A 21,307-nucleotide genomic window follows, 5' to 3' on the forward strand; every position below is an offset into this window, starting at 1 on the left:
TGAGAAATGGAAAACTCCTAGAAGACAGAAGGCCTGGGTTCTCGCTTCTACTACTGACTACCTCTGTGACCTTCAGCAAGACACAACTTCTTGCCTCAGTTTCTCCACTGGAGCTTAGGAAATATTCATTGATTGCTTGATTTTTAGGAAAGTGAGAGTGAGCTGTTATGACAATTTCATCTTTTCCCGTGCTTTTCATTTCATCTCCTTTGTTATTTTCTATACCGTCTCTGTGTTGTTGTTTAGTTGTTTTTCAGTCATGTCTCACTCTCCATGACCCCATTTGGGGTGTTCTTCACAAAGATAATGGAGTGGTTTGCCATTTCCTTCTCTAGCTCACTTTACAGATGAAGAAACTGAGGCAAAGAGGGTAAAGTGACTTACCCAGGGTCACACAACTAGTAAGTGTCTGAGATCAGAGTTGAACTCAAGTCTTCTTGATTCCAGGGATGGCACTCTATCCAGGGTGGCTCTATCCACAGCCACTAGATGCCTATCCACACACAGACACACACACATATGCATACACACACACACACACACACACACACACACATGCTACTTTCCCCCTATCATAATGTAAGTTCCTTGAGGACAGAGACTGTATCACTTTTGTATTTATATCCTCAACACTGCTTGGCACATAGTAGGCATTTAATAAATGTCTTTTCATTCATTTATTTATTTCTTCAATAATTTCCTTTTTTTTTTAAGGCAATTGGGGTTAAGTGACTTGCCCGGGGTCACACAGCTAGTAAATGTCGAGTGTTTGGTCTGAGGCGGGATTTGAACTCAGGTCCTCCTGACTTCAGGGCCAGTGCTCTATCCACAGCGCCCCCTCGCTGTCCCAAATAATTTCCATTTTTAAAGAACTAAAATGTAAGGCAAAGGGGGAGGGGAATTCTCCAAGGACCTTTTAGAAATGATTCTGCCAGGTCTGTAAGCATTTATTTGAAGATGCTATACCTCTTTACATTGGCTCTATATCTGGGATACAAGTTTACTCAACAGAATAAGCCATAGGAATGGTGAATTGATTGATAATGCCCTTTCCAGAAGCAATGATCATATTCTTTAATTGCTGTTTCCAGAGCAAGAGTAGGAAGGGCGGGGAGAGGGAGAGAGGAGCAAAATACATGTGAGGCAGCAGGGTAGGAAGCAGGATGGCCAGGGTGGATGGGTGAATGGATGGATAGGATGAGAAATAGAACTAGGGGTTAGGTGAGTTTGTACTCACTCATCTATCAGGACTGTTCATTCCCAGGGTAGGAGTTCCAAAGCTGATTGAATAACTGTTAGGGAGGGGAAGGAAGCAGAAAGTAGAGGAGGGTAAACATGGTCTCTGGAGGTATTGTCTGGACCAAGCTGCTCTAGGTGAGCAAAGAAGAGCAGAGAACAGTGTCAGGCAGATTGCCTGTTACCTGGTATGGATGACTGGAGGGATTATTCTAGGTAATATTCTACTCTTTCAGTGTATCCAATGACACAGTTAATAAGCCATTCTTGACTGTGTCTATCTGATCCATGTCCTCCCAGGAGACAGCTCACCCAACATGTGAGAGGAGTGTAGCGGGAGGCTCTCCCTTTTCTCTTGACATCAAGAAAATCCATTCTAAGAAATGGAAAAATCTAAATCTTACTAGCTCTGTCCTTAATAAGGATAAGAACTAAAGTTGTGATTTCATTAGTAGAAGGAACTCCTAGAGGAGGAGAGTCCTTTTATCAATGCAGATTGCAACCTTCTAGGTAACATAATCTTACAGAATCACTTAGAAACACTTTTTGAAGATGCTTATGTGGTCCATCTCAGGGGTGGGGAATCTGTGGCCTCAAGGCCACATGTGGCCTTCTAGGTCCTTGGGTGTGGCCTTTTGACTGAGTGCAAGTTTTATGAAACAAATCCTTTTATTAAGGGGATTTGTTCTGTGAGCTTGGACTCAAAGGGCTGCACTTGAGGACCTAGAGGGCCACATGTGGTCTCGAGCCACAGGTTCCCCACCCCCTGGTCTATCTAAAGAACTCTAAAGAGCTCTCAAAAAAAAAAACCTAATTGAAATAATAAATCCAGAAAATTCCCAGGATAGAAAACAAATCCACATAAATCACCAGCATTCTTGTATATCACCAGGAATACACAGCTGAAAAGAGATAAAAGGAGAAATTCCATTCAAAATAACTACAGAATTTATAAAATATTTGGTAGTCTGTCTTCCAAGACATGCTCAATATGAATGCCTTATACCACCAAGCTGTTAATACTGTATATTTTATAGGGCAAATAGTGTCCTAGGCCCTTATTATAACATTGCTCTGTACTGAGATGAAGTTAGTATGTGTTTTTATGTTTTTTTCTTTTCCAGTTAGAATGTAAGCTTCTTGAGGGCAGACACTGTCCTGTTTCTTTGTATCCCCAGTGTTTAACATAGTGCCTGGAACATGGTAAGCACTTAAGGTATGCTCACTCACTCACTCATTTTATCTATCTATGTATCTATGTATCTGTGCATGTATCTATGTATCTATGTATCTATCTACTATGTATCTATCTGTGAATCAATCAATCAATCTCTCTCTCTCTCTCTCTCTCTCTCTCTCTCTCTCTCTCTCTCTCTCTCTCTCTCTCTATCCATTAATCCATCCATCCTTCTACCAGGGTTTCTAGCTCCAGCTTCCCATTTTCTATGATCCTAAGAGATGTAGATGAAAAAACAGAGAAAGATTTCACTTTTCTACTTGTTTCTTGCAAGTTTCTCCCTAGCACATAGTAGGCACTTAATAAATGGTTGTTACAAGGTATCATTCCCTGGGTTGGGGAGGGGAGAGAGATACATTGGGAAATGAAGGTGATATAGAAACAAAAGATAACAATCAAATTTTAAAATAATAAAATGGTCATTTTCTATAGATATTTAATAAGGATGAGACAGCCTGGCATAGTGATAGTGGGTGGAGGGTGGATCATGGAGTCAGGAAAACTAGGGTTCATGGTCCACCTTTGATATATCTAGACTATATGACCTGGAGCAGCTTGCTTAACCCCTCAGGGCCCTAGGCTACCTTCTATGACATGAAGCTTCAGATAGGTTGCCTTCTGCTTCATCAAAGGGAATTTCCACACTGGGAGTTCCCCATATTGATGAAATCATAGGTGTAGGTTCCCGCCAAAAATTTACTGAGTAATATTAGTGCTCATTGGGCAATCCAGTATTTATGCCACATAGCTGTGATCCTCACTTATAGGAAATTGCTTTAGCTCAGTGCTGACATAGACGGTGAAAGTCATCCCTTTTTATTCTTACAAAATTCCCAAAGTTCCCCAGCATGTGATAGGACAGGTTTCAAGGGGATATCTCAGGGTTAAGATGATTGCCTTTATTGGGCCTCAAACATTCTGAGGGCAGGGTAAAAGGTGGTGTTACAGGGCTCTTTGAAGTGACAAAATCCTTTGATTTCTCAGGGAGACCTAAGAAAAATCCTAATAGAGAGTTAAAGACTGCTTCCAAGAAATGAACTGAGACCTTGTTAACCATGGTAATAGGGGCCCTAGGGGATTTTGGGGGCAGCCAACTTCAGCCTTGATAAAGCTCTAATTAAAATCATTGAGGGGATTTCCCAAGAGGCTCCTCCTCCCCCCCACGCCCCTACTGAGTCACCCGAGCTTGTGAGGAAGGTTTAGAATGCACTAGCTATAAAAATGCTCTCTGTTCCTGAAGATCGAGAAATTGAACTCTCTGAACGCAGCCCCGAAACTTGCACAGGTTTGTTTTCGGTAGAACTTCCTCGTCTTTTGCCTTTCTGAGTTTCCTGTTTCCTTCTCATTTTATGGTTTGTATTCAGTGATTCCCCTTCAATCAGGTCCTGGGAGCCTAGCATAAAATAGATGTTATAGAAGAGAATATCAATTTTGCTTAACATTTCCTTTGCTTTGCTCCAGATGTCAGAAAAAATCCATGTCTGCAAAGGGGACGAGAAGTATCAGGACAGGTTGAGCACAGGGACGCTGCCCCACCCCCAAACGATCACTTTAGTTGATTTTGAAACTTCTGGTTTATTTATTCTAGGCTTTAGTGATCAGCAGTGTCAATGAGAGAACCAAGTTTCTCCAAAAAATAAAAAGTCATTGATAAGCTATTCCCCTCCCTTCTTCAGGAACTTCTGCCTGATAGAATGGAAGCTGTTTGAGGACAGGGACTGCTTTCACTTCTGTCTTTGTATCTCCAGAGCTTTGCATAGTGCCTGTTGATGGATGGATCAAATGACCAAGCATGTCTTGTTCTAGGTATGCAGAAAGCATTGCTGAACTCTGGATGCCATCGCCAGGGAACTCTGAAACTGGACCTGCCTCAAGGTGATGCTGTGAAAGGGGTTTTTCAGTTAGGAAAACCCAGGCAAACTTAGACCAAAGAGGATAGGCATTGTGGAATCTCTCGCCTGCCAGGGCAGCTGCTTCTGTTGTTTTTCCAGAACAAGGCTGGGTTGACATCTGTGGATTTTTGTAGGTAATCAATGAATTTCCAGATGGACGATTAGTTCATGAGACACACAACCTAGCTTTATCACCTGAAAGTGCTTCCTTGAGAGTGAAGATTGTGGAAACAGGCTAAAGTTTTGTGGGAACTGACCTGCTGAGGATCACTTTTCTCCAAGACCCTAAAATGGTGAACAGCTACAATAAACTGGAGGCAATGCTAACTCTTGTCATGCTGCTCTGGATAACTCTGGTCCGAGGTTCCTGCGGCAGCTGTCCAGCAGGTAAGAACAAAAACTAAGGATGTGTTTGTGTCTATCCTACAGACTGATTCTTAATTCCAGAGCCGCTCTACCTGATTTTAATTAACTTCTTGGGTTCATTCTGAATATAATTTTAGTGGAATAGTTAGGAAAATTCCTTTCTTAGTGGATTCAGTCATCAGAATAAGCAGGGATTCTATTCTAATTTAGCCGTAAGATGTATATAATCTATTTTAACTCTGTCTTATTTACGTCTTGTTCTTTTTGATTCTGTGTTTATTCCCAAAGCATGCTTGTGGAGGGTGCAGCTTTAAAAGCCAGTCAATCACTAATCAAAATATAACTCCATTACAGTAGCACTTGGGAACCACTAGATTTTCTACATTTTTATTTCCCCTGTGTCTTTAAATATTTTTGAACGCTACAGTGAAGAATGTAAAGTGCCAAAAGTTACCAGAATCCCTTGATTCCTCTCTTTTATCCCTTAGGTACTTTCTGGAATGGTACAGACTGCGGAAAAAACAAAAATCAGGCTTGCATCCCGTGCCCCCCAAATAGTTTCTCTAGTACAGCTGGTGAACAGAGGACATGTGACATATGCAAGAGATGTGAAGGTAGGATCTCATACATGCATATGGATCTACAAATATGTGTGTATGCATATAGGGTCAATTTCAGAGAAGTGATGAACTAGGCAGACTTTCACTCTCTGTTGTATTATGCCTCTCTCTGTGCCCATGATTTTTAAATTACTTAAAATTATCTTATGTTTTTAGACCATTTTCATTTACAAATATATCTTTCCCCCAATACTACCTATTGAGCCATCCCTTATGACAATGATTTTTAAAAATCAGTTCAGCAAAACCAAGCAACATATTCAGCAGAAATGACAGTATATACAATGCTCCACACCCTAAGTTCTCTTTAAGTAAGAGAAGGTGATGGGAGGAAAGGGGAAGAGATGGAGGGAGTTAAAGAAGGAGAGGGGGAGAGAGAGAGAGAGAGAGAGAGAGAGAGAGAGAGAGAGAGAGAGAGAGAGAGAGAGAGAGAGAGAGAGAGAGAGAGAATATGTTCATTTTCTAGCCTCTTCTCCATTCCCACTACTTCTCAAATGTCATGAATGCTATTTCCTATATGTGCTGAGAAATTTTAAAAATTACTGTAGTGGTAGCTACATGGAGTAATTTGGGTTTCTTTTTTTTTTCCCCTGCATACAATTCTCTCTTTTTTTTTAATTTTGGATTTTTTTATTAATTTATTTTGATTTATCAATAATCACTTCCATTTGCTTTTGAGTTTAAAATTTTTCTCCCCCTTCCTCCCCACCATCCTCCCCAAGACAGCACACAATACATTCTTATCAAACATATTTTCACATTAGTGATGTTGTACGTAAAAATTAAAACCAACAGGAGGAACCATCAGAAAGAGGAAACAAAATTCAACAGAAGAGAAAAAAAATAGCAATTCAACTTCCATAGTTCTTTCTTTGGATGTGGATAGCATTTTCCATCATGAACCCTTTGGAGATATCTTAGATCCTTGTGTTGCTAGGAAGGATTAAGTTAATCAATATTAGTCATCGCACAAGGTGGCTGTTATTGTGTACAAAGTTCCCTTGGTTCTGCTCACTTCCCTCAGCATCAGACCATACAAGTCTTTCCAGGTTTTTCTGAAGTCAGCCTGTTCATCATTTCTTATAGCACAATAGTATTCCATTACATTCATATACCACAAGTTGCTCAGCATTCCCCAATTGATGGGCATCCTCTCAATTTCCAATTCTTTGCCACCACAAAAAGAGCTGCTATGCATATTTTTGTACATGTGGGTCCTTTTCCCATTTGTATGATCTCTTTGGGATATAGCCCTAGAAGTGGTATTGCTGGGTCAAAGGGTATGCCCATTTTTATAGTCCTTTGGGCATAATTCCAAATTGCTCTCCAAAATGGTTGGATCATTTCACAACTCCACCAACAATGCATTAGTGTTCCAATTTTCCCACATCTTCTCCAACATTTATCATTTTCCTGTTTGTAATTTGGGTTTCTTAAAAAAATGTGAGGAGTAGCATTTTATTGAAAGTTTATTCCAGGTGAAATGCTATTTCACAGTTGATGGGGATATGCTTCTACTAACCAAAATGAAGGAATTATGTTCTTAGAGTTAATTTAGCACTAAAAGTCACAAGAAACTTTATTACTATAGTCATATATTCAATTTTATTTCAACTCAACAAGCATTTATGTGCTTGACACCAGGAGGTGCTGGAGATACAAGGGAAAAATGGAACAGTCTGTGACCTAAGAAGTTTACATTCTGCTAGTGCAGTGGGGGACGGTGTGAGGGAAAGGTTTCATTATAGAATTTGTCAATAAGCATTTATATCCTATTTTCAAATGGGTTTGGATTTTTTAAAGGTATTTTCAGAACTAAGAGAGAATGTACTCCAACAAGTGATACGGAGTGTGATTGTATGTCCGGGTATCATTGTGCTGGAGCAGGATGTTCTAGATGTCAACCAGATTGCAAGCAAGGGCAAGAATTTATAGGAAAAGGTAAGTCTTGTTCCACCCTCCCACCCCCCACCCTCACCCCCAAAGGCTATTAGAAATTATAAACTTGTTAATTGTTCCAAAACTACACAGGTAGACTCCTAAGCAGCATGGTAGAATGAAAAGAATGCTAGGCTTGGACTCAGAGGATCTGGATTCAAATCCTGACTATGCCATTTACTACTTGTATGATCTTGGGCATGCTATTTAACCTCCTTGGGCCTCAGTTTCCTCATCTGTAAAATGAGGGGGCTGGACTCAGATGGCCGCTAAGTTTTTTTTCTAGTTCTAAACCTATGATCCTATTGCATGTAACATTTAATGAGATGTATATGTATAAATGACTGAGTCAAGCATACTAGTAAATCAGGAATTATTTTTAATAAAGCATAATTTGAATATTTGTCATCCATTCTACATCACAATATTTTCAAACATATTCACTCCCATAAAGTTTCCTTAAATGCTTGTCATCAGAATGAAAACCTCAAGGCTATTTCAAATCACAGGGCTTTAAGAACTGGTAAATAGTTACACACATTAAAAAATCAGTATGATGTTTACATCAAGAAAAAAGAAACTTAAAATGATGAAAATACTTATGTTTCTCCACCTCTGTTTTCATTTTTTTCAAGGTTGTAGGGACTGTAGCTTTGGTACCTTTAATGATCTGACACAGGGGAACTGCAGACACTGGACAAAGTATGTATAACATTATTTCCTTTAGATATATTCAATGATTGTTCTAGATTAAGTTTATATTTTAAGATAAGAAATGTTAAAGTTTTACATATTAATAGAGTACATCAGGTAAAGCCATATATTGGAAAAGTATTATTTTGGTAACACAAATGATATCACCAGTTCTCCCCATTCACCCTTCACTTTTTGCAGCTTTTATTGCTGACTTAATTCTCTCCCTCTCTCATCTCCTTCCCTCCTCCTCTCTCTTTCTCTCTTCCTCCTTGTCCCTTTCCTCTCTCCCTCCTTTTCCCTCTCTCCCCATCTCTCTCTGTCTCTTCATCCCTCTCCTTTGTATCTGTCTCTCTCCCTCCTTCCCTCTCTCTCTCTCTCTCTCCCCTCTCCTTTCTGTCTCTCCCCCTCTCTCTCCCTCCTTCTCTCCTTCCTCTCTCCCTCCCTCCCTCTCCTTTCTGTTTGTCTCTCCCTCTCCCTGCCCCTCTCTCCATCCTTTCCTTCCTCTCTCCCCTCCTCCTCTAACTCACTCCATCTCTTCTCCTTTCTTCCCATCACCTTCTCTTTCTTAAAGTATTCAGTGGCCTCCTAATTACTAAATCCAATGTTTTTTTTTTCAGTCATCATCCTCACTGATCTCTCTGTTGCATTTGACACTATTGATTACCAAGTCCTTGAAACTCTTTCTTCCCTTGGCTTCTGTGATAATATCCTACTTCTCCTATAGCTCTGCTTCATTTATGACTCCTTCCATATGTCCTCCTCCCATCCCTGGAAGAATGTTGATGGTTCCTTGGGTTCTGTCCATGGTACTTGTCTCTGCCTACATTTTCTCTCTGGCCATTTCAGCCATGATTGCAGCTTCAGTGACACAGAACTCTATATCTCTCATTACATTTTCACATCTTATCTTGCATTGGAGAAACAGTGTAATATAGTATAGAAAGCTCTGGTCTTAGAGCTTGATATAAAGCCCTGCACCACCACTTTTGCCATGTTACTTTCTAAGCTTTCAGTTTTCTTGTCTGTAAAATGAAGATACAGGGTTGTAAGGAAAAAAGCTTTTAAAAGGTAGAGAACTATGCAAGTGTGAGTCACTTATTATTGTTGTTGTTGTTATTATAGTTATTTGTGTCCTTGTCTTCCCAGATTGTAAGCTCCATGAGAGTAAGGATGCTGTTATTATCTTCTTTGTATCTTCCATAACATTTAATATTATGTAGGAGATTTCAAATCTATTCTCCCAGAACCTAAGAAATACTTGGGGGTCAATTGAAGGAAAAACCTGCCAACAGTTAGCATCCAAGAGAGCAATGGGCTGTCTCAGGAGAGGATGAGTTCTTCCTTCCTAGAGGTATTCAGCTAGAAACTGAATGCTCCTGTATTGGAGGGTAGTGTAGATGGGATTCTGAGTTGGATTAGAAAGCCTTTAATGTCCAAGTCTAAGGTTACATGATCCTGTGAAGTATTTATTGAAGGTTAACTTCAAATTCATTTTATTATTAACTTTCCATGAAATCAAATAGAAAGAAGTAATTGCTTTGGTTTCTGAAATTAATCACGTGCAAGTTTTAATTATTTGATTGCTTCTCATTTAACTTCAGCTGCTCTCTGAATGGATTAGTTGTGCTTGTAAATGGAACTAATAAAAGAGATGTGGTATGTGGACCCGCCAAAACAGATGTCACTCTGGGTGCAATCTCTGTAACAGTTCCTGCTTCTCTCATGCGTACTGGTGAGCGGTTGATTAATATCTAATTAATAGGAATCTGTCATAGCTGTTCTGTACTAGCTGTAGCTCAGTCCATCTGGCACGCACTGTCTCAGCAAGGATACCCAGTGGAGCCTCCAAGATTCAAAACTTAATAAGAGGGGCAGCTAGGTGGCACCAGCCCTGGAGTCAGAAGGACCTGAGTTCAAATCCGGCATCAGACCAGACACTTGACACTTCCTAGTTGTGTGACCCTGGGCAAGTCACTTAATCCCAATTGCCTTAAAAAAACTTAATAAGAATTCTGATTTGTATACAGCTATTATATATCTTGAGAGGTGACATGACATGGTGGTTAGAGAACTGCTCTCAGAGTCAAGAAGGCTCAGGTTTAATTTCTGTCTGACACAAATTGTATGACCCTGGGCAAGTCTCTTAACATCTTAACAGTGTCCTAGGCCACTCTGTAAGATGATAAGTTGCTGAAAAGGTGCTCCTTGAGAAGGCCATCTACAATCAATGCCTCTGCTTCCTTTTCTCTCACTCTCTGTAGTCTGGCTTCCATTGTCACCATTCAACTGAAACTGGTCTCTCCAAATTACCAGCAATTTAATTAATTTCCAAATCTAAGGATCTTTCCTTCTCAATCCTCACCCTTCTTGATCTCTCTGCAGCCTGTGACACTGTTGATCACCCTTTTCTCCCTGATATTCTCTTCTCTTGAGGATTTCATGGCACTTTCCCATCCTGATTCTTCTCCTACTTCACTGATGGCTTCTTCTCTGTCTCCTTTTCTTTATCTTCATCCAAGTTGTGCCCGCTAACTGTGGGTGTACCCTAAGGTTCTGTTATGGGCCCTCTTTTCTTCTCCCTCTATACTATTTCACTTGGCGATCTCATCAGCTGCCATGGATTTAGTTATCATCTCTATGCAGATGATTTTTAAATCTCTTTATCCTTTAGATTCAAATCTTCATCTGCCTATTGGACATCTTAAATTGAATGTCCTATAGCTACCTCAAACTCAAACTGTCAAGGACTAATTCATTATCTTTCTTCCCAAGCTCTCTCTTCTTCCCAACTTTCTTATTATTGCTGAGGGCACCACCACCCTCCCAGACACCCAGGCTCACAACCTACATGTCATCCTTAACTCCTCACTCCATCCTCACTCTCTCCCCCATCCCCATATATAATCAGTTGCCAAGGTCTATTGGTTTCACTGTTGTAACATCTCTTATATACTCCCCCCTTTTCTCCTCTGACACTGCCACCACTCAGCTCCAGGACATCATCGCCTCATGCCTGTACCATTTCAGTAATCTTAGGGGCAGCCAGGTGGTGCAGTGGATAGAGTGCCGGCACTGAAGTTAGGAGGACCTGGGTGCAAATCTAGCCTCAGACCAAACATTTGACATTTACTAGCTGTGTGACCCAGGGCAAGTCACTTAACCCCAATTGCCTAAAACCAAAAAACAAACCAACCAACAAACCATTTCAATAATCTTCTCATTGGTGTCTTTGCCTCAAGTCTCTCCCCACTTCAGTCTGATCTCCATGCATCTGTCAAATTGATCTTAGAGTAGATCTGCTCATGTGTCTTCCTATTCAATAAATTCCAATGGCTCCCTATTATTTATAGAATCAAATAAATAAAATCTTTTGACTTTTTAACCCTAACCCTTCATAACCTGGCTCCCTCCTACCTTTCCAGTTTTTTTACTCACCCATAATGTACTCCTCAACCCAGTGACACTGCCATCCTTACTAATGCTCCCATAAGACATTCTGTCTCCCAATTCTAGGCATTTTCATTGGTTTTCTCTCATTCTTGAAATTCTCTCCCTCCTCATCCCTGCCTTCTGCTTCCCTGGATTCCTTCAAGTCTCAGCTAAAATTCCACCTATTGCAAGAAGCCTTTCATAATCTCTCTTATTGCTAGTGCTTTCCTGTGGATAGTACCTCCAATTTTTCATGAATATGTAGATATACACTTATAAAATGTTATATATATATATGTATATATATATGTATATATATATATATACTATTTAGACACACATACACACATACATATATGTGTAGCTATCTCTTGTACATAGTAGTGTATAGGCTGCTTCCCCCATTAAACCGTGTCGTGCTTGAGAGCAGGGACTGTTTCTGCCTTTCTTTGTATCCCTCGTGCTCAGCCCAATGCCTGTCACACAGCAGATAGTTAATAAATGCTTGTTAACTTAATTTGACTGAAGACTAGACTAGACTTGACTAGAGCTCCTAACAGTCTCATCTAAAAAAATGCCAAATACAAAACAACAAAAAACTACATAAATTAGAAAATTGGATGCCACATAATGTAGAAAAAAAAATAAAGCAGTGTGTTTCAAGCAATGTCTTTCTAAAGTAATATCTTACCTTGAACTTTCAAATATTTTTTTTCTCCGACTTCAAAGGGCTTTTTCTTTTTCTTTTCCCTTTGGCAGTGGGACTTACCCAGGGTCACACAGCTAGCTAGTAAATGTCTGAGGTCAGATTTGAACTTAGGTCCTCCTGACTCCAGGGCTGGTGCTCTATCCATTGGGCCACCTAGCTGCCTCTAAAGGGCTTTTTCAATATGTCCTATAGAATGTACATTCCTTCAGGGTAGGGATTGTTTCACTTTCTATCTCCAGCACCTACTTGCATACTATCTGATGTGAGTACACAGTAGGTGCTTAATAAATGCTTATTGATTGATTGATTGCTACACTTCGAGTATCTCAGTAGAACAAAGATCATAGTTATTGCTAGCATCAATGAAAGAGAAGAAGCTCAGGAATGTTAGAATCCTAGGAAGAGAGAAGCCAATTTAGCATTTGCCGCCTCCATATCTGCCCCTCCCCCTCCCCATGGTCAGTTACCCTATTTTTCAACATTCTTCTCGACATGTGGGCAGGTACTGATTTTTCAATGCCATATAAAAAGAACCTTGATCTATATTGATAAAATCAATAAGCATTTTTCATCAGTCATTAGGAGTTTTTTTCATCGAGCATTTATTGAGTGCCTACTATGTGCCAGGCACTGTGCTAAGCACCAGGGATACCAAAAAAAAAAAAAGACAAAAGATAGTGCCTGCCCTCTAAAAGCTCACAGTCTAATGTATATGATATGATCATGTGTGTGAGTGAGAGCCCATTAAATTTCTATGTCTGGAAAAATGCTCATTTATCACAAAATTCTTCTTAGGGTCCTAATTCCCAAAGCTAACATATTAGAAATGTGCAAAAGTTTACCATCCTCCATCATGCTTAGGAATAAATTTGTAACCAGGCTCCCCATGCAAAGGTTTTCTATCCACTCTCTGTTCTCTCACCCTCTGATTTTTTTTTTTTTTTGAAGATAAGGACCGTCAACTAGCTATCTTTACTCTGGCTCTGACTATGGCTACAGGATTCTTTGTGCTCCTCCTCTTGTCATGGTTCTGTTGTGGCATCAGAAACAAGAAGAAACTGCCCTACCTGCTCAAGCAAAGTAAGAACCCACCCCAGACTTCCCTTCTATAAGTGAGTGTGGTGGCCATGGGTGAGATCATGGTAGTATGAGCTCAGAAGCAGGGTGGAGGAATGAATAGAATGATCAGATGTTTACTCCTCCATGAACTCTGAAACCATCACTGCTTCTGCTCTACATGGATGTGGCTCATAGAGCCCAAGGCCAGGGAGACCTGAGTTCAAATCTAGCCTCAGATGCTTACTAACCGTGTGACCTTGGGCAAGTCACATAACCTCTGTCTGCCTCAGTTTCCTCCATTAGTTCAGTGAGGATAATACTAGCAGCAGCTATCTTCTGGGGATGTTGTGAGGTTCAAATGAGATGATTTTTGCAAAGTGCTTAGCACAGTGCCTGGTGTATGCTATATAAAATATACAAATACTATTATTATTATTGTTATTATTATCATTAATATCACCTACCTCCCAGGAGTGTTGTGAGACCAAATGAGACAATATTTGCAAAGTGCCTAGCACAGTGCCTGGCACATGCTATATAAAATATAAAAATGCTATTATTATCATTATTATTGTTATCATTAATACCACCTACCTCCTAGGGTTGTGAAGACCAAATTAGACAATATTTTCAAAGTGCCTTGCACAATGCCTGGCACATAAGAGACGCTTAATAAGTGTTTGCTTCCTTCCTTCCTCGAGGTAAACAGACACCTGCCTTGAGAGGGGAATGAAAAAAGCCAGGGAAGCCTTTAGAATTCAGGAGTAAGGCTGAAAGTGTCTTGAGGCTTGGTCTAAAGAGATGACCTGATATGAGGATTTCAGAACTGAGAGGCAGTTTGGTCTAGTGGTTAGCAGTGCTGGCTTGGAGTCAGGATGACTTAGGTTCACATCTCCCCTTCGATGCTTACTGGCTGTGTTCACAGGCAAGCTGCTTAACCTCTCTAAAATTTAGAAATAAGGGTGATACAAAATCAGTTTATATCAATTGGTAACAAAGGCATCAATCAGACTGAGAATTTTTTAAAATGCCTACTGAAGAGAAAAAGGGGGTGCTCTTAATAAAATGAGGAATTCTCCCAATGGTGTAAAACCAAGCTAGACTTATTTTGAGCAGTTTTTCTCTGGTGAATGGGTTAGGGTTGCGAAGCAATAATTTTCACTTTTGCTTTTGCTTTTTATTTCTGGTGCTTTCATCATTTAACCAAGATGGGGGGGTCTGAGGTCCAGGATACCCTGAAAAGTAAATAGATGTCTCTTTGAAACATAGCAGGTAGCAACTGCATGTGGGACATGGAAAGCATGTCAATTTACCAGGTTGGATTCTCTTCTGGTCACTTATAGAAAGGGCCAAAGGCAGCTAGGCAGTGAAGTGGATGGAGCACTGGCCTTCAGTCAGGAAGACTTGTCTTCCTGAGTTTAAATCCCCCTGGGCAAGTCATTTAACCCTGTTTGCCTCAGTTTTCTCCTCTACAAAATACGCTGGAGAAGGAAATGGCAAACCACTGCAGTATGTCTGCCTAGAAAACCCCAAATGGGGTCACAAAAAGTGAACGTGACTGAAATATCTGAACAACACAACAGAAAGGATTGATGAGCAAATAAAATTCTTAAATCCAAGAAAAGAATTAAGAGAAATTTCTCCCTTCACTAGTGAGTCTTGTAGGTGAGAAAGCTTGCTTCTCTCCTTTCTGAAAGTTGGGGTGTAGCCAAGCTTGGTGGCCCAGGCCTATAAAACCCTGCTTCTGGGGAGACTGTGGATGATGGATATCATTTGAGTCTAGGAGTTCAGAGATGCAGTCAGGCTAAAGGTGATTAAGTGTCCACACAAAGTCCTGCAGTGATGTGGTGAGCCCTTCCATGAACAAAGGGCCAGTGGGCTGACTGAGGAAGGGCAAAGCAGCCCAGATTGGAAATGGAGCAGGGCAGAGCTTCCATGCTGATTTTAGTGGGATTGGTCAGTGAGTGATCACTGCCCTTCTAGCCTAGGAGACAGGGGGACAGAGAAACAGAGAGAGAGAGAGAGAGAGAGAGAGAGAGAGAGAGAGAGAGAGAGAGAGAGAGAGAGAGAGAGAGAATAAGAAAGCCAACCTGTTTTAATATCCCAATTCAAGAGAAACAGAGGAGAATCACCCAGGTGGAGAAGCAAAGGTAACCATCTATCTCTTTCTGTTTTAGCTTTTATAAAACCAGTGCAGACTGCCCAAGAAGAAGATGCCTGTAGCTGTGGGTTTCCTGAAGAAGAACAAGGAGATCGTGAAATCATTAAGTTCCAATCTGAGCTGCATTTGGAGCTGTTTTTAAAAGACTCGAAGTAGTAAGGTTTTGGGGCCATTATCAGACACTACCAGAAAACTTGTCTGCTGATGCTACTTGGAAAGGGGCTTAAGAAAGGGACTGTGCTGGTTAAAAAGAGAGACATAAGCCCTTTTATTGGATATAGTATGTCTCGGAATGGGCTCTGAGTTAGAACTGTCTGGTGAGGGCAGTCCCCTTCAACAGTACAGATTATAACCCATCCATAGCTGCCCATGATGTTTGACTCTTGTCCCACATTCACCAATGAGCTAGAAGCCTGCACTGCTTTCCCCTGACATTTCAAGGGCACCTTCCTTCAAGCTCCTCATTGATTGTACAGGGCATTCTCAAAGTCTTAGTGCTTAAAAACTCCACTAAGACTTTGGAGACTGCCTCTTCCTGATTCAAGCTCAGTCACTATATATCCAGACAGTTTTTCTGTGCTACAATATGTCAGCAATTTTTTTTAAAAGGTGAGAAATCTCAAAGTAAATCTGTATTATTCCTATCAGCACAGGACACTGTCTCTAGCTTATGCTATTACCAGATCTTTTAGTGGATGAGGGAAACAGAGGCAGGAGTCTCATAAATATTGTTCAGAAACAACAAAGGGCCCCAGGGATAGTCTGCAAAGTTATCCATCTCTACTCAGCCTGTGGTCCTTTTCTTCTCTCCTGTTCCCTCCCCATCAGAGCAATTTTCTCATATTCCACCCTTCCCACTCTCTATACTTCCCACTCTTCCTTGCCTTGAGCCGAATTTCTTCCACCCATCCCATTTACTCTACCTCTTCCCTACTTCTCACTCCTCTATAAAACACTGTATCTATAAAACCTTGCATCTCATGCATTGTTCTTCATCACCCCCTCATCAGCGAGCCTCCAAACACATCATCTCCTAGCCTGTTTATTCCCCATCCCTTTTTTGATAGCTGCTCGCTGATTCTCCCATAGTTCAACCATGAGTGAGTGGGATGTCACTGGACCTATGATTTTATCAGTATAGGGAATTTCCTATTACTTTGCCCATGATTAGGAGACACTGCCATTCAGTGGGCAATGGTACTATGGTTATAGATTAAATATGGCACCAAAAAGACACATTTTTCCTAAGTGTGGTTAGCCCAATTACATTTTAGCTTAGTTTGGGCAATACTTGAGAGAGTTATGGGCTACATGTGGCCCATAGGTTGTGTGTTTGACCTCTCTGATCTAGCCCAACCTCCTAATTTTCCAGAGGAGGAAACTGAAGTATAAAGAAGCAATGGGTAGCTAGGTGGCACAGTGGATAGAGCACCAGCCCTAGGATCAGGAGGACCTGAGTTCAAATTTAGCCTCAGACCAAACACTTGACACTTACTAGCTGTGTGACCTTGAGCAAGTCACTTAACTCCAATTGCCTAAAGAAAAGAAAAGAAGCAATGGATATATGGATATATATTATAATATATGGATCCATATTATACATACACAATATTAAGTGGCAAAGCCATGATTCAAACCCAGGTTCTCTGACTCCAAATCAAACTATATTCCCATTGCACAGGAATAACCAAAAAAAACTGTAGAGTGTCTGGCTTAGAATCCCAGAGACACATAGAATTCCCAAAGTGGAAGGGACCTCAGAGGCCATCTCGTCCAGCCTGTCTATGAGCAAGAATGTTTTCTATAACGTACCTAATACTAGATTCTCAGAATTTAATGTGCAGAATCCCAAGACCATAAGTACTTCTATAAGGCCTTTGACTCCTCACTTGAGAAAATAACCTGAGGTCATTCCACCACAGGGATTCTTAACCAGAAGACAAGTAGCACACTTTTCCATCCAGGTACATCTCTTTAAAAAGTCATTACCCTCCTGAAAATAGCTAAGTTTAGGCACTAAAGAGTGAAGTAGTCCTCAAGAGTAAGTTATTAGTGAAAATTGCTATGACTTGGTGCTGTGCTCACTAATCCCAATGACACACTGCTTAATCAGACTCCTCACCTTGGCATTTCAAACACTTCACAATTGGCCTCCAACCTGCCTTTCAGTGGCAGCCTCAGTTTACCCTCCCTCACATGCTCTAGCCAAATTGCCCTACTCATTGTTCCCTGAACTTGGCATTCCACCTCTAGGCCTTTTCACAGGTTGTGTCTCCCATGTCTGGAATGCACGCCCTGTTTATTTCCTCTTTTTAGAATCCTTACCTTCCTTCAAGGTAAGCCTTGAAGGCTTAGCTCAGGAGCTTAGCTCAGGTTCCAACAGGAAGCCTTTTCTGATCACCCTTAAATTATCTATTAAATGTTGTATCTCTCCGCATCCCAATCCTCAGTAGAATGTAAGTTCTCCTTGTATCTTTATTCTAGCTCATACCGAATTTTTGTCCCAGTTTCCTGTATGGACAGTTCTAGGAACTTTATTTTAGTTTTGTATCAAAATTCTTTACCCATCCACTCCCACTCTACCCCCAAGCAGCATGGATTCAATTTTCTGGTTACTTGGAACTTTCCTTACTTTAAGTAGAATATAAACTCACCCAAAAGAATGTAAATTCTTTGAGGACAAGGACTAGTTTTTTGTCTTTGAATCATAGGCCAAGTAGCTTAACAGGAAGACTTTTAATAGAAGGTCATAGATTTTAATAGCAAATCGTAGATTCAGATCTGGGAGGGACCTTAGAGTTGTCCAACTCCCTCATTCTATAGATGAAGAAACAGAGAGCCAGAGAGATCGTGGGATTTCTCTGAGATGACTCATAGAAATTGGTGGAACCCATCTTCTGACTCCAAATCCAATATATTTGTCTACTTACCAGACTGCTTCTGTGATTCATAATAAGTAAATCATAAATGTTTATTAAACTGAATCGTCAGTAGACTGACATTTACATAGCAATTTACAGCTAACCATGCAATTTCCTCACAATAACCCTGTGTATTATTTACACTTTTTTTAGGCAATTGGGGTTAAGTGACTTGCCCAGGGTCACATAGCTAGTAAGTTATTTACACTTTATAGATGAGGAATTTGAGGCTTATACAGGTTGTCACACAATTAAGTGGAAACACTGGGGCTCAAACCCAGGTCTTGACTCCAAGGTCAATATTCTTTCTTTCATCAACATTATCATTTCTATAGGTTTGCAAAACACTTTACATGTGTCATCTCATTTGATCCTTACAACAGCCTTGGGAGATAGGTGCTATTATTACTTCCATTTAACAGATGAGGAAACTGAGGCCCAGAGAGGTTAAGTGAATTGCCTAGGGTCGTACTGCTAGTCAGTGAATGAGGCAGGATTTGAACTCAGGTCTTGCTGACTGCAAGTCTAGGACTAAGACGTATCAACTGTTCTATCTAGACTGCTTCTTTCCTAGGGGAATAGATAATTATAAAGGGATAGCCTTTCCATCCCTCTGTTCCCTCTGCTCCTAAGTTTCTTATCCCTCCTCTCAGGGACAGGAGAAAGAGAGAGAAAAACCATAGTCATAATGACTGCCTTTTCTCCAACTAAAAGGTTCTTTCCACCAGCCATCTGACTTCTATCTCTGACCTCCTTTTCTGGTTCGGGTGAGGAATGGGGGAACTAAGAGACAAAACCAACTTCTTCCTGTTATGTATATGCCATCTACTTACAGCTTCAACTCATAAACTTGATCCAGATACAAATTGCTTTCTATTAGAGGGACCATGTTCCTTTCTACAGAGCATGATGCTTAAAAAAATTGAAGAAGACCACAAAGACTTTAAGAGATATAAAAGTTTTACCACAGCAACGAAAGAAATCTCTACTTCTGATTTCCAGAACTAAGGTATCTTGTGGGGTTGTGTATATCTGTGTGTAAAGAGAAGAGGCATTTCTGTCCTGGGCAGAGGTACCCAAAAGAAAATCAAAACTTGTTTTCTTGCTGGAAGATCTCATAAATGGAAGAATGTGACCCAGGTGCTATACCTGGCCTTTGGTTCTGTCCTTTTTTGATTTGCATGCCAATCAGAGGATCTTGGAAGTGAGTTGAACTTATTTGCCCCAACCTCCACACACCTCTGTTTTGTTTTGTTTTGTTTGGACAAGGTTTTTGAAATAGATTTTGATAACACAGACTTGTAATCAAGGGTTAAATGGGAGTTACAAGAAATTTTCTAACCTTAAGTCAAATGGTTGTCTGGGTCTATGTCCTTTGATTACCTTTTTTAAAAAAAAAACCAGACTATCTTAGCATGGAGACATTGTATTGGCATTTGTTAACTGCTTGGCTAAATTCTGGAATGTGTAGAGGGAAGCAGAGAGCCCAACAAATGTCTAAAGAGATAAAAGCCAGCAGAACTCAACAACCACAAGAATAGCAGATATGCCCTGCAGAGAGAACACTATGCCAAACATGGATTTTATGTACAGTACGATGTCTTTACCAGAGGATTCAGTTCAGGTACTACTTTCTACATGAAGGCTTTTGTGACCCTCCCCACCTAAGCCCTAGTGCCCGCCTTCCCAAATTATCTTGTATTTATTTTGATTATGTTTGTAAAAAATTATCTTTATCTTTTATGGTGAACTTAGTAAGCAAATGTAAACGTTTCAATATACAAAAGAGGAAAGATGATTGTTTAAGAAACTATAAACTTAGGTAGTTTAAAATATTTTTAATTTAATAATTTAAGAGTGTTATTTGTGTCCTTGTCTATTCCTCTCTTTTTTCTTTTGTGCATTTAAAAATGTTTTCTTTATGTCCCATTTTTGGCATGATTGATAGACTTTGCAAAATGGCAAATTTAGACTTGATATAAGGAAAAGAATTCCTAGTAATTGGACCTACCCAAAAGTTGTAATGGACTTCATCTCCATGGAAGGAGAGGGAGTCATAGGAAAATAGAAGCTTAGAGCTTAGAGCTAGAAGGGGCCTTGGAAACTATTTAGTCCAGGGGTATCAAATTTAAGTAGAGATGGGGGCCTCTAAACCAGACACAAGGATCTCTGGGGCCTGTATATTGACTTAGAAAACCACATATTATTATAATCTATGTTTTATTGTATTTTTATTTATTTTCATCAATATTTCTCAATTATATCTTAATCTGGTTTGGGTAATATTTGAGAGTGTTATGGATGGACTACACGTGACTGTGTGTTTGACCCCTCTGATTTAGCCCAACCACCTAATTTTCCAGAGGAGGAAACTGAAGTATAAAAAAGGAATGGACATGTATAGAAACACACACACACACACACATATATACGTACATACACACACCCACACACACACACATACCCACCTACACACCCACCCACCCACCCACACACATACACACACACACACACACACACACACACATATATATATATATATATATATATAATGTTGACCTCTAAAGAGGAGCTGGGAAGAAGAGAGACAAATTAGAACACAAGATATAACAACCACAACAACAGAAGAAGAATGGATTTTGCCCAAGGTTATACTGGTAGTAAGTGACAAAGCCAGGATTCAAGCCCAGGTTACCTGACTCCAAATCCAGCTACTTTCCCATTGCATAGGAATAACTAAAAAATTGTAGAGGGTTTAGAATTCCAGATACACATAGAATTCCCATGGTGTAAGGGACCTCAGAGGCTATCTCACATAGCCTGTATCTGAGTAAGTATGTTTTCTACAACATAACTTACCATAGATTCTTAGAATTTCACATGCAGAATCCCAAGACCATAAACATTTCTAAAAGGCCTTTGATTCTTCACTTGAGAGAAAAATTCAAGGTCATTCTACCACAGAGGTTCTTAACCTTTTCCATGTCATGGACCCCTTTTGACAATATGATGACCCTCTTCTTAGAATACTGTTCTTAAATGC

At 40.2% G+C, this 21,307-nt stretch overlaps 1 protein-coding gene across 1 annotated transcript; it reads left to right on the forward strand.

Moving 5' to 3' along the window:
* Nucleotides 1-3,656: 3,656 nt before the first annotated feature.
* On the forward strand, nucleotides 3,657-20,547 carry TNFRSF9 (TNF receptor superfamily member 9). The gene is made up of 8 exons (XM_020974755.2): nucleotides 3,657-3,758; nucleotides 4,280-4,752; nucleotides 5,220-5,345; nucleotides 7,155-7,292; nucleotides 7,925-7,991; nucleotides 9,587-9,717; nucleotides 13,072-13,203; nucleotides 15,360-20,547. Exons 2-8 carry the CDS (start codon nucleotides 4,656-4,658, stop codon nucleotides 15,497-15,499), a joined length of 831 nt encoding a protein of 276 aa, XP_020830414.1. The 5' UTR covers nucleotides 3,657-3,758; nucleotides 4,280-4,655; the 3' UTR covers nucleotides 15,500-20,547.
* The last annotated feature ends 760 nt before the right edge of the window (nucleotides 20,548-21,307 follow it).

Source organism: Phascolarctos cinereus, unplaced genomic scaffold (genome assembly GCF_003287225.1).
Source record: "Phascolarctos cinereus isolate Bilbo 61053 unplaced genomic scaffold, phaCin_HiC Scaffold_726;HRSCAF=1367, whole genome shotgun sequence".
Classification (NCBI taxonomy): domain Eukaryota; kingdom Metazoa; phylum Chordata; class Mammalia; order Diprotodontia; family Phascolarctidae; genus Phascolarctos; species Phascolarctos cinereus.

Bases quoted from the DNA above. Each gene is read 5' to 3' on its own strand.
- TNFRSF9 (XM_020974755.2), top strand. From the start codon at position 4,656: ATGGTGAACAGCTACAATAAACTGGAGGCAATGCTAACTCTTGTCATG. The intron at 5,346-7,154 runs GTAGGATCTCAT...GATTTTTTAAAG, and splicing joins CATATGCAAGAGATGTGAAG to GTATTTTCAGAACTAAGAGA. The intron at 7,992-9,586 runs GTATGTATAACA...ATTTAACTTCAG, and splicing joins AACTGCAGACACTGGACAAA to CTGCTCTCTGAATGGATTAG.